The following is a 13,545-nucleotide window of genomic DNA, read 5'->3' on the forward strand; positions in this document are numbered from 1 at the left end:
TGTTGCTCCAAGTCCCGAGTTCTGAAATTTAGAGTTTGTTATGTCAGCTTGCCTTGGCTGTCATGTGTTAGGCTTTCAAAATGGGGCTACTACTGCTGTTAGTTTTGTCTGTTGTTTCAAAGGTTTCAAAAGTACATTTAATGTCAGAGGAATGTATACAATATACATCCTGAACTTATTCTTTGCAATCATCCACGAAAACAGAGGGGTGCCCCAAAGAATGAATGACAATTAAATGTTAGAACCCCAACCCCCCCCAGTTCCCCCCCACATGCATAAGCAGCAGCAAAGCAACAACACCCCCCACCAGCAAAAAGGAGATGCGAAGGGATTTAGAGAGAGTGGATTGGGTCAAGTTGTTTTATGGGAACGATGTAATAGAGAAATGGAGGTCATTTAAGGGTAAAATTATGAGAGTACAGAATCTTTATGTTCCTGTTAGGTTGAAAGGAAAGGTTAAAGGTTTGAAAGCACCATGGTTTTCAAGGGATATTAGAAACTTGAAAAAGAGGGATGTCTACAATAGATATAGGCAGCATGGAGTAAAGGAATTGCTCGAGGAATATAAAGAATGTAAAAGGAATCTTAAAGAGATTAGAAAAGCTAAAAGAAGATACGAGGTTGGTTTGGCAAATAAGGTGAAAGTAAATCTGAAAGGTTTCTACAGTTATATTAAAAGCAAGGGGATAGTGAGGGATAAAATTGGTCCCTTAGAGAATCAGGGTGGTCAGCTATGTGTGGAGCCGAGGGAGATGGGAGAGATTTTGAACGATTTCTTCTCTTTGGTATTCACTAAGGAGAAGGATATTGAATTGTGTAAGGTGTGGGAAACAAGTAAGGAAGTTATGGAACCTATGACAATTAAAGAGGTGGAAGTACTGGCGCTTTTAAGAAATTTAAAAGTGGATAAATCTCCGGGTCCTGACAGGATATTCCCTAGGACCTTGAGGGAAGTTTGTGTAGAGATAGCAGGAGCTCTGACGGAGATCTTTCAGATGTCATTAGAAACGGGGATTGTGCCGGAGGATTGGCGCATTGCTCATGTGGTTCCATTGTTTAAGAAGGGTTCTAGAAGTAAGCCTAGCAATTATAGACCTGTCAGTTTGACATCAATGGTGGGTAAATTAATGGAAAGTATTCTTAGAGATAGTATTTATAATTATTTGGATAGACAGGATCTGATTAGGAGTAGCCAGCATGGATTTGTGCATGGAAGGTCATGTTTGACAAACCTTATTGAATTTTTTGAAGAAGTTACGAGGAATGTTGACGAGGGTAAGGCAGTGGATGTAGTCTATATGGACTTCAGCAAGGCCTTTGACAAAGTTCCATATGGAAGGTTAGTTAAGAAGGTTCAGTCGTTAGGTATTAATGCTGGAGTAATAAAATGGATTCAACAGTGGCTAGATGGGAGATGCCAGAAAGTAGTGGTGGATAATTGTTTATCGGGATGGAGGCCGGTGACTAGCGGGGTGCCTCAGGGATCTGTTTTGGGCCCAATGTTGTTTGTAATATACATAAATGATCTGGATGATGGGGTGGTAAATTGGATTAGTAAGTATGCCGATGATACTAAGGTAGGAGGTGTTGTGGATAATGAGGTGAGTTTTCAAAGCTTGCAGGGAGATTTATGCCGGTTAGAAGAATGGGCTGAACGTTGGCAGATGGAATTTAATGCTGAGAAGTGTGAGGTTCTACATTTTGGCAGGAATAATCCAAATAGAACATACAGGGTAAATGGTAGGGCATTGAGGAATGCAGTGGAACAGAGAGATCTAGGAATAACAGTGCATAGTTCCCTGAAGGTGGTGTCTCATGTAGATAGGGTGGTGAAGAAGGCTTTTGGAACGCTGGCCTTTATAAATCAGAGCATTGAGTACAGAAGTTGGGATGTAATGTTAAAATTGTACAAGGCATTGGTAAGGCCAAATTTGGAATATTGTGTACAGTTCTGGTCACCGAATTATAGGAAAGATATCAATAAATTAGAGAGAGTGCAGAGACGATTTACTAGGATGTTACCTGGGTTTCAGCACTTAAGTTACAGAGAAAGGTTGAACAAGTTAGGTCTCTATTCATTGGAGCCTAGAAGGTTGAGGGGGGATTTGATTGAGGTATTTAAGATTTTGAGAGGGATAGATAGAGTTGACGTGAATAGGCTGTTTCCATTGAGAGTAGGGGAGGTTCAAACGAGAGGACATGATTTGAGAGTTAGGGGGCAGAAGTTTAAGGGAAACACGAGGGGGTATTTCTTTACTCAGAGAGTGGTAGCTGTGTGGAATGAGCTTCCTGTAGAAGTAGTAGAGGCCAGTTCAGTTATGTCATTTAAGGTAAAATTGGATAGGTATATGGACAGGAAAGGAGTGGAGGGTTATGGGCTGAGTGCGGGTAGGTGGGACTAGGTGAAATTAAGAGTTCGGCATGGACTAGGAGGGCTGAGATGGTCTGTTTCCGTGCTGTGATTGTTATATGGTTAAATGGTTAAAAAAGCATTGGTGCTCCCACTGAGCGCTCAAGTGTGCAGCAAAGCATCAAATAAGACGCAGACTTGCAGTACCCCAAAGACTACTTGTTCACCTGGTATTTGATTTACTACAGTCGGCCCTCCTTATCCGCGAATTCAACCAACCGTGAATTGCGAAAACCCAGAAGTGCTCTTCCAGCACTTGTTGTTCGAGCATGTACAGACCTTTTTTTCTTGTCATTATTCCCTAAACAATGCAGTATAGCAACTATTTTACATAGCATTTACATTGTATTAGGTATTATAAGTAATCTAGTGATGATTTAAAGTATACAGGAGGATGTGCGTGGATTATTGTGGATTGGGATTGAAAAAAATCGTTAAGTTCTCTTACTAAGTAAGTCGGAACAGGTACATCTAGTATTAATTAGCGTCAGTTAGTCAAACGTTTGTCTTAGTATATAGTATATATTTTACCTTTCTATGCATATAAAACACTTAAGAACGTATGTTTCAGCGCCGGGCTCAGGAATGGAAGTTCCTGAGTTCATTCCAGTGACAGACTGCCCCCGAGTGCGCTCTCCACCGTGCCAGGTTGATGTGGAGGATCAAAAACCCAAAACCCAATAATTAAACCATTGAGTTGCTTAGTAATAATTGTAGCTTTCATTGGGGCAGTGCCTTTCTCTCTTTATCCTTTAAAATTGTTCTGATCGTTGACCGACGTAACCAAATGCTCTTCCAATGACCGATGGCCTTTCACCTCTTTCCGATTACTTTATTATTTCCACTTTATTTTCAATCGTGATCGTGATTATTTTCGTGAACAGAAACACTGCGGATTCAGAGTTCTGCTGCCGGGTCCTAATGTCCAGTGGTCTGCGACAGGTTAAATAAGGTCTGGGGTTCCGCTGGGTCCTAAGATTCACCGCATTGAGACAAGTTGAATAAGGGACTTGAGCAGCCGCGAGGGGTCCCGGAACCAATCCCTCACGGATAAGGAGGGCCGACTGTACAATCACTCTCTCTCCATAATAAGGGATAAAAGAGGTGTCCCCGTTTCACAGTGAGAGGAGAGACATAACAAATGACTAGCTGATTTATGATGTTAAAAGTCTGTTGCATTGATTTTTTCAAGCTCTGTGCCCAAAGAACTCGGGTCTCGGGTCACACAGCCAGCAGCCAGCTCATTGCTTTCCATCTTTCATCTCCCACGACACACTATTTCCTGCAGAGAGGTACTGACCTTGAGTCTGCCCGCTTCCAGAGCAATGAAATCCTGGAACCCAGAAGGCGCTAGTCTTCCAGTCTGCGTTCTTGTGATATCAAATAGCAACCAGTGGTGAGAGTGGGTCCCATTCCCGCAAAGAACTGAAGTCAGCATGTAACTCCAGGTCAGGGTCTTCAAGAGAACACTGAAAGGGAAAAAAAGAGATGTCAAAGACAGAAATTGAGCTGTTTCCGAAGATGTAAGCAAAATGTTGACTGAACCAATGTGCCCATGATACTGCTTTACATTCCTCCTGTACCTTTGTGCATGTGACGAGAGACTTGTCTTCCCTGACATCAACATAGAGTCATAGAATTCTTCAGCAAGGAAACAGGCATTAGTCTGGACCAAACTATTAATCTGCCTATTCCTATCAACTTCCACCCACACCATAGTTCTCCGTACTTCTCTCATCCACGTACATATCTAATTTCTCTTAAATGTTGAAATCGAACCCGCAAGCACCAATTCCACTGGCATTTTCATTCCACACTCACCACCCTCTGAATGAAGACGTTCCCCTTTAAACATTTCACCTTTCAATCTTAACCCGTCACCTCCAGTTCTAATTCCATCTAATCTCAGGGGAAGAGCCTCTTTGCATTTATCCTATCTTTACCCCCTCATAATTTTATATACCTCTGTCAAATCTCCCCTCATTCTTCTACCTTCTAGGGAATAAAGTCCTAACTCTCCTTATCACTTAGGTCCTCAAATCCTGGCAATGTTAATTTTCGCTGCAGACTGTCATTCTTATTGACATCTTCCCTGTAGGTAAACAATCACAGCTGTACACAATACTCCAAATTAGGCCTCACCAATGTCTTGTGCAACTTCAATATAATATCCCAACTCCTGTACTCAATACTTTGATTTATGAAGGCCAGTATGCCAAAAGTTTCAGCGCTACATTTCTGGATCCCCCCAGGAGTGCTTTATCCTTGCGGGAAGAGCTCTCTATGCTCAGTTCCCAGTAGGTCACTTTGAATTGTCCGTGCACTTGCACTTTAGTGTTCACCTGCACTGTTGTTTCTCTGTAACTTTTACAGTTTATTTGGCATTATTATGATTTGATCTGTATAAGACAAGCTTTTCCCTGTGTGTTGGTACATATGATATCGGATACCAATTCCAGTAAATCTGGTGTCACACCACTGCACTGTTATAAGTGGGACATTGCAGCTGGGTTCAGTTGCAGGCTGAATGTGGTGATCTTGCTGAAGTCTTTGAACTGGATGTGTTCTCCACTGATGAGACCCTGCTATTGAATGCTGATTTAACATTGTGGTTGTCACATGTTCATGGTCTCAATAACAGCAGACAAATAAAATTGATGTGTGTCCTTTTTTCTTAGGATTATGGCATGTGGGAGCGAGGAGATAAAATGAACCAGGGAATAGCAGAGTTGAATGCAAGCTCTGTGGGCATGGCCAAGGTAATAAATACCGCCGGTAAACGGTAGTACAGAATGCATTGGCTAGGCAATTGCAACTGATATTCAGTGTAGGGAAGTTTAAAGCTAGATATTAAGAATGAAGAGAAGTAATCTAAAGTGGTGCAGTTTTACACAGAGTGTAAGAACCTGAAGGTGTAGGACGAGAACTGTTAGGATGGGAACCAGCTTCTTCCCCCAGGCCATGAGAGCACTGAACTCCCTGCCACTGACCAGGTCTCATCACGTTTGAAGAGCCAGTCATGTTCTTCTGTTTACGTTCTAACTTGTGTCATAAATGCACCTTATTATTTATTAAGTTATTTGTGGTAATATTACTTTGTGTGGTCTGTGCGGATCCCTTGGTCCGGAGGAACATTGTTTCAATTGGAGATGTACATGTGTACAATAATCTTGAACTTTAACTTGACCTTGAATGAGACTTTAAAGCTAACAAGATTTGTTGATAGAACTGTTTATTTTGAATAATGCTTAAGAAATCTTTGATTTTATTAATAGAAGAACAGAATGTGAAGGCAATGAACACACAAGGTTCCGCAAGTGCTGGAAGTCTTGAGGAACACTCAAAATGCTGGAGGATCTCAGCAAGTCAGGCAGCAGCTCTGGGGGGAATAAATAGTCGGCATTTCAGACGTATCTTTATCTTTATCCTCACAATGTTTCATCCATAACCAGGTGTCCTTCTTGTTGGAAAGTCTAAAATTCTTCTTATAATATGAAGTAATATTGTCATTAATTTTAAGGTCTTTGACCAGATGGGCTTACTGCCATCAAAAAGTCAGAATGGACATGTCTGAATCAGAATCAGTTTGTTATCACCGGCATATGTCGTGAAATTTGTTAGCTTAGCAGCAGCAGTATAATACAATACATGATAACATAGAAAGAAAATAAGTAAATAGATCAATTACAGGAAGTATATATGTGTATATTAAAATTAGTGCAAAAACAGAAATCATAAAAAAGTGAGGTAGTGTTCATGGGTTCAATGTTCATTTAAGAATCAGATGGCAGAGGGAAAGACCTGTTTCTAAATCGCTGAGTGTATGCCTTTAGGCTCCTGTACCTCCTACCTGACGGTAACAATATCCTGGGTAACGGGGGTCCTAATAATTGTCATCACCTTTGTGAGGGATTGATCATTGAAGATGTCTTGGATACTACAGAGGCTGGTACCCAAGATGGAGCTGACTAATTTTACAATTTTCTGTAGCTTCTTTCGATCCTGTGCAGTAGTCCCCAACCTCCCGCCTATACCAGAAGTTTTTTAGGTGACAAACCAAATCTCCTCAAACTCCTAATGAAATATAGCCACTGTCTTACCTTCTTTATAGCTGCATCAATATGTTGGGACCAGGTTAGATCCTCAGGGATCTTGACCCAGGAACTTGAAATGCTTACTGTCTCCACTTCTAATCCCTCTTATGAGGACTGGTATGTGTTCTCTCATCTGAAGTCCACAATCAGCTGGTTGGTGTTACTGATGTTACTGTTATTGCTGTGACTCCACTCAACTAGCTGGTGTATCTTGCTCCTGTAGGCCCTCTCGTCTCCATCTGAGATTCTAATGATTGAGATGTGCTAATCATTGTACAATGTTCAGTTATATTCACAACTTCAGGTTCAGATTTGTATTTATTTGTTATCGTGCATGCATTGAAACATACAGTGACCTGTCTTGTTCACATTAACAACCAGCACAACCTAAGGATGTGCTTGGAGGCAGGGAAGCCCTCATGTCACTAGACATTCTGGCACCAACATAGCTTGCCTACAATGCTCAGCAGAACAAAACAGAACACAATAACAGCTAGATAATCCCTGATCCTCCTTCCAATCATAAACAGTCTTCCAGCCCCAGGCCAGGCCTTCAGTCCCCTGTGGACTTGCGGATTCACAGACATTGGACCTTCAACTTGCCCAATGGACTTGCAGGTTCAGGGGTCTGGCCACTGGGCCTCAATGTTTGGCTGGACTTCGGGCTTCTGTTTTCAATATCGATCCTCATTCATCATCATTGACTTGTTGAATGAAGACCCCGCTTGTACTCCAGATCCTGAACTCTAAGCCCCAAATACTGGTCTCGCCGATTCACCAGTCCTTGTTCCTTTGGTCGTATTGAACTTCAAACCAGGAACCCATCGATGACTTGCTGAGCTGGTGGTAATGGGGGGTGGCCACCAGCCCTAATTCTTGCTGGTCTGCTGGCCCGACATCAGAACCTTTATGCCCTGTCCTTTGTCACACATCAACATGGAATGCAAAGAGGAGGTCTCGAGTTTGACACCTCTAACTCCTCCACAAGTCTGTCCCTAAACCCTGTGTCCCCTCTCTATCCCCAAAGCCAATCCTACAAACCTGAAAAAGTAACTAAGTCTGAGCCACCAGCTCAACAGAGATGCAGCACGGTGACATCCTTGGTTGTTAATGCAAACAACACATTTCACTGTAAGTTTTGCTGTGCCTGTAAGGAGTTTCTACGTTTATCCTGTGGCCGTGTGGGCTTCTTCCGGGAGCTCCAGTTTCCTCGTACGGTTGGTAGGTTAATTGGTCATTGTAAATTGTTCTGTGATTAGACCAGGATTAAATAAGTGGGTTGCTGGCATCGCTGCCCATTGGTCCGGAAGGACGTTCTGCTAAATAAATACCTGGGTCCCATCGTGGCATTCTGACAGCTTAATTAGACTGGGAACATGAGCATCGTGCCTCCATTAGTAGAGAGTGGAGCTAGGTTTTCTTTGTTGATTCCCCAAAGTCTTCTTTACCACACAAGGCTAAAGTCAGCAGGGTATTGAAACATACACTATTTGCAGCTCCAACAACAAAATAATTTTGCTTGTTTAACTGTCACCCTGTCCAAGTTCAGATATTGTGGACCACAAGTCCTGTTTTGTACTCACTGAGCATAGAATAACACTAGTTAATGTTGCAGTTCACAGCACAGGCATGTTTGTAGGGCAAGTGGGGAGGTAGGGATGGGAAAAAGGTTACAAAGCTTTGTTGTGGCAGTTGATTGCATGTGACAGCTGCAAAAAATTTATGCTTGCTTTGCCTTTCTAAGGAGGAATTTGACCCCAGTGAAATCTGATATAAAGAGTACTCCTCTATAACAAGCCTGCCCTGCAGTGCTCAAAAGTATGACAGAGACCCCATCTCCAACCTATCTTGGTTCACCAATGTTCCACTGGGGTTAACCCACTGTCACCATTTAAAATACTTATCATGAGATCACTTCAATGTAAACATTTTGGCTCAACAATACTGAACAAAGAAAGATCACCACGAGTTATATTCAGAGTTGCAGATGAAAATGGAGAGCTTAGGAGTTGGATTCAATTTTCCTGTTGTTTTGAGGTTCCTGAGTAAAGAAAAACTGTTAAAATGTTTAGTATGTATAGTTCACTCACTCAGTTAATGTGATGATTTTAGATCTAACTTCTCAGACTTGAGTTGCAGGCTCAAATAATCGATCTCAAAACACTCAGCACCACAAGTTACATAAACTAAAGTTGTTTGAAAGAAGTTTGACATGTCTAACTCTGTAAACCTCTGACTGTTTCTTCAAGAGCAAACAGAGTGTTACAGTGGAGGCACATGTTAACGAACCTGTCAGTGATGGGCTTCCATTGAACAAGGTGCATGTCCCCAATCATTTGCACAGAAAGGATATTTAAGAAAATTAAAGAATTGTGTTAATAGCAATTCATTAAAATATTTGAGATGTATTAAATGCACATCTCTGTTCCTCTTTGTGCTTGAAAATTGTCAAAATTTAATTAAACTTAAAGGCTGAGAAATGTAGACGAGGCTTACCCAGTGATCGTTGAAAGGTGATTAATTGAATTCCTGTTGTATGTTCATAGAAGCAAAACATTTACTTCCATGAACTGAGTGGCAAATTCAAGTGAATTTTACTATTTAAACCAGCTGAACCAGTTTGCTGTGTTTATCCAAATGATCAGCAATGCTTGAATTGGGACAGCCTGGGTAATGGTTGGCTCCCATGTAGATGGGGCAGGCCTGGCTTGGATGTTTTTGGATCCATTTAATTGTCCTCTACTTGCAGGCAGCTCTGGAGGCAATCGATGAGCTGGATTTGTTTGGAGCCTGTGGAGGCCCACGATCAGTCATCCATGTTCTTCCGGATGAGGTACAACATTGCCAGGTAATCCTGAGGGAATACTATGTGCAGGTCAATTGGTCTTACTTATAACTGGTCTTGCATATCAGTGGTACAGACTAATTCACCTTGTACTAAATCTACAGTATATTCAGCAGCACAAGGTAAAGCAGTAACAGAATGCAGAATAAAGTGTGAGTACAGAGGCAGTGCAGGTAGACAGCAATTTATAAAGTCACAACAAGGTAGATCTGAAGTTGCAAGAACAGGAAAACAGATTATTATCTGAATGGTGGCCGATTTGGAAAAGGGGAAGTGCAATGAGACCTAGGTGTCATTGTACACCAGTCATTGAAAGTGGGCATGCAGGTACAGCAGGCGGTGAAAAAGGCAAATTGTATGTTGGCATTCATAGCAAAAGGATTCAAGTACAGGAGCGGGGAGGTTCTACTGCAGTTGTACAAGGCCTTGGTGAGACCGCACCTAGAGTATTGTGTGGAGTTTTGGTCCCCTAATCTGAGGAAAGACATTCTTGCCATAGAGGGAGTACAGAGAAGATTCACCAGATTGATTCCTGGGATGGCAGGACTTTCATATGAAGAAAGACTGGATCAACTAGGCTTATACTCACTGGAATTTAGAAGATTGGGGGGGGGATCTTATTGAAACATATAAAATTCTAAAGGAATTGGACAGGCTAGATGCAGGAAGATTGTTTCTGATGTTGGGGAAGTCCAGAACGAGGGGTCACAGTTTAAGGATAAAGGGGAAACCTTTTAAGACCAAGATGAGGAAAAATTTCTTCACACAGAGAGTGGTGAATCTGTGGAATTCTCTGCCACAGGAAACAGTTGAGACCGGTTCATTGGCTATATTTAAGAGGAAGTTAGATATGGCCCTTGTGGCTAAAGGGATCGGGGGTATGGAGAGAAAGCAGGTACAGGGTTCTGAGTTGGATGATCATACTGAATGGCGGTGCAGGCTCGAAGGGCCGAATGGCCTACTCCTGCACCTATTTTCTATGTTTAAGTCAAGAGTCCATCTTATTGTACAAGGGAACCATTAAATAGTCCAATAACAGCAATACAGAAACTATTCTTGAGCCTGGTTGTACATGCTTCCAGGCTTTGGTATCTTGTAGTGGAAGGGGTCTTTGATTATGTTGGCTGCTTTCCTAAGGCAATGAGAAGTGTAGACAGAATCCATGGAGGGTAGGATGGACTTTGTCAAAGTCTCTGTGATGTGTGTGGCTGTGCTGACAACACTGTGGTTTCATGCACTGTGCAGAGCAGTTGCCACAAAAACCTGTGTCGCTTGCCAAATTTCTTCAGCCTCTTGAAGAAGTAAAGGCCCTAGTAAGCTTCCTTGGCTGTGACATCAGAACAGGAGGTTCACTCCTAGGAACTTGTAAAGTTAGAACTGAATTTGGCCACGTAATCGTGTGTGTGTGTAGGGAGTAGGGTAGGAGGCTGAGAACACAGCTTCATTGGGGACCAGTGTTTAAGATATTTGATGTGGAGGTGCTACCTCCTATTCTTGTTGATTACAGTCTGTTAGTCAGGAAGTCAGGATCCAGTTGCAAAGAGAGGTGATGTGTCTTAAGTCCAGGGATTTGGAGATGAGTTTGCTGGGAATTACAGTACTAAAGGCATGACTAGATTATAAACCATAGGTGGTCCAGAGATGAATATAGGGTTAAGAGGTGCCTTCTGCCATAGATCTGTTCCAGGGCAGGCAACTGCAGTGGGTCGAGGTGGTCTGGGAGGCTGGAGTTAAGGCATGCCATGACCAGCGTATCAAAGCACTTTGTGATGGTGGATGTTAGAATTACTGGCTGGTAGCCATTGAGGCACATTACTTTGTTTTTCTTACACTCTAGGAAACTGATCTTCCTAAAACAGATGGGAATGCAGCGAGAGGTTAAAACTATCTGCAAATACCTGTGCCAACTGATCTGTGGAGGAGCTAATGACGTGGTCTGGATACAATTTGGACCAGATGTTTTCCATGGGTTATTGATCAGTCCAAGTACATTGGTTTGATTGCGTTTAATTGATTTTTTTTCTTCTATTCCAGTCCATTCTTCTTTCTATGCTACCCAGAGCATCTACATCAAAAGAGATTGATGCTGGGCTGCTTTCAATTATTTCCTACCCTGCCTTTGCTGTGGAAGACATCGATCTGGTGAATGTGACAAAGAATGAAATCATTACCAAGCTGCAAGTAAGCTCCCATACATTCAACAACTGTGTTTTCTGCAGCTGATTTCAGTGAGATTCAATCCAAGGAATTGGGAGAATCTTGATTTGGAGACAATTGCATGTTCAAGTTTATTGTTGTCATGGGCATATGAACACAATGTCCTCGGTAAAGGGTGCAGGGTATGAAAATTAGCTTTTACTGGCAGCAACACTACATTATGAGGACAAATATAAACAAAAATAAACTGAAGATAACATAAATTTAACATAACTTTTATATGCAAAAAGAAGTAACAACACTCGTGTAAAATCAAAGAGAGAGAAAAAATATTTAGTCCGTTGTTTTTCAGATTGATCCCTCTTGGCAGTGGGGAGAAATTAAGCCTTGACATTTAGGTCTTTAGGCTCCCGTGTCTCCTGTTCGATGACAGCATTGCGAAGAGGGCATGGCCCACATGGTGGGCAGTTCATGATAATGGATGTTGCCTTCCTGAGATACTGACTCTTATATACGTCCTTTCCAATGTCCTTGGTAAAAAATTGGTTAGGAGGATGAAAGCGAGTGTGAGAATGATGCAGCAGTAAACAGTTGACAGGAAGTGGATAGTAGCACTGTGTTTAGAAATTACTAGGATGAGGCAACTAAGAGCTATCTGTATAATTATATCGATTTCTCAAACGTCAATTTCTCGAACTTCCAGTATTTGCCCTCCCCCATTCACAATTTCCCTCTCTCACCTTTTCTCCTTACCTGCTCTTCACCTCCCTCTGGTACCCCTCCCCTTTTTTCTGTGGTCTTCTGTCCTCTCCTATTAGATTCCTCCTTCTCCAGTCCTGTATCTCTTTCACCAATTGACTTCCCAGCCCTTTACTAACCCCTACTACTTTGTACTTCTTCCTCCCTTCCCTCATCTTCTTACCCTGACTTCTGATCTCTTTTCCCAGTCCTGATGAAGGGTTTCTGCCCAAAACACCGTCTGCTCACTCTTTTCCATAGATGCTACCTGGCCTGCTGAGTTCCTCAAGCATTTTGTATGTATTACTTTGATTTCCAGCATCTGCAGATTTTCTCTTGTTTGTGTATAATTATGCTGATTGTGCCAAATGGATTTTGCAGAAAATAATTTGTTGCAGATAGTTGCAAATGGTGATTGATAAATAAAATGAATGGTAGAGTAGCAGATGAACTCACTGTAGGGAAGTGTAAGATTATTCACACTGAGTTCAAGAACAGTAGATTTTTAAAATGAAGAAGAAGCAGCAATGGTTAGAGGTATGAATACCGAAATCAGCAAAGCAAAGAGATAATCCCTAGAGATATAGGACACGCTGGCAGTTTTAACTCCTGGCAGCTGAAATTGTGAGGGGTAGAAATGCTCCAGCATTGCAGAATTCCAGTTAATCCTTTCCAGAGACATCTCATCTCCTCTAATCCACACAGCTATTCTCCTGTATCAACTTTCATAGAGAGGTATCTTGTTGAGGACAGTCATAAAGAATTGAGGGGATAGACAACAGAAACCATCTTGCAGGCAAACAAAAGGGTTAACAAAAACAAAAAACAAAAAAAAACTGAAGGTTAGATAGCTATTATGTGATGTTCCTTCACACAAAGGGTAGTAAGACTCTTAGCTCCGCCTCCCCCAAAATAATGTGGCAGAGTGTCAATGAAATTGAAATCAATTACATGAACTGAAATTGGCTGATTTATGTAGGCAGGAGTATTAATGGACAGACAAGATCAGTAATGGAAATGATGCAGGTCAGGCAGGACATCTGTACCCCTGTACTCGCTGGATAGACTGAGTGTTCACCTGTCACAAATGCTGAAGGAACTCAGCAAGCCAGGCAGCCATCAATCTCGGGGATCATGGGTTTGTGTCTCTGGTAGACTGTGTCCTCTCTAGGGCGCAAGCCTGGGTGGGAAGGATTGAAGAACCGGCTGTTGCCCATGCAGTGGGTTGCCCCTCTCCACGTCACTCATGTAGTTCAAGGGAAGGGCAAGCGCCGGTACAGCTTGGCACCAGTGTCATCGCA

The 13,545-nt window shown here is 42.1% G+C and overlaps 1 protein-coding gene across 1 annotated transcript in view; it reads left to right on the top strand.

The window, feature by feature from the left end:
* Window positions 1–13,545, top strand: part of LOC132393015 (phosphorylase b kinase regulatory subunit alpha, liver isoform-like) — a 221,448-nt gene that overhangs the window by 37,435 nt on the left and 170,468 nt on the right. Inside the window, exons 7-9 of the mRNA XM_059967706.1 lie at window positions 5,089–5,169; window positions 9,254–9,352; window positions 11,384–11,530. Of these exons, the coding sequence (XP_059823689.1) occupies window positions 5,089–5,169; window positions 9,254–9,352; window positions 11,384–11,530 (327 nt within the window). The remainder of the gene's footprint in view (window positions 1–5,088; window positions 5,170–9,253; window positions 9,353–11,383; window positions 11,531–13,545) is intronic.

Source organism: Hypanus sabinus, chromosome 4 (genome assembly GCF_030144855.1).
Source record: "Hypanus sabinus isolate sHypSab1 chromosome 4, sHypSab1.hap1, whole genome shotgun sequence".
NCBI lineage: Eukaryota > Metazoa > Chordata > Chondrichthyes > Myliobatiformes > Dasyatidae > Hypanus > Hypanus sabinus.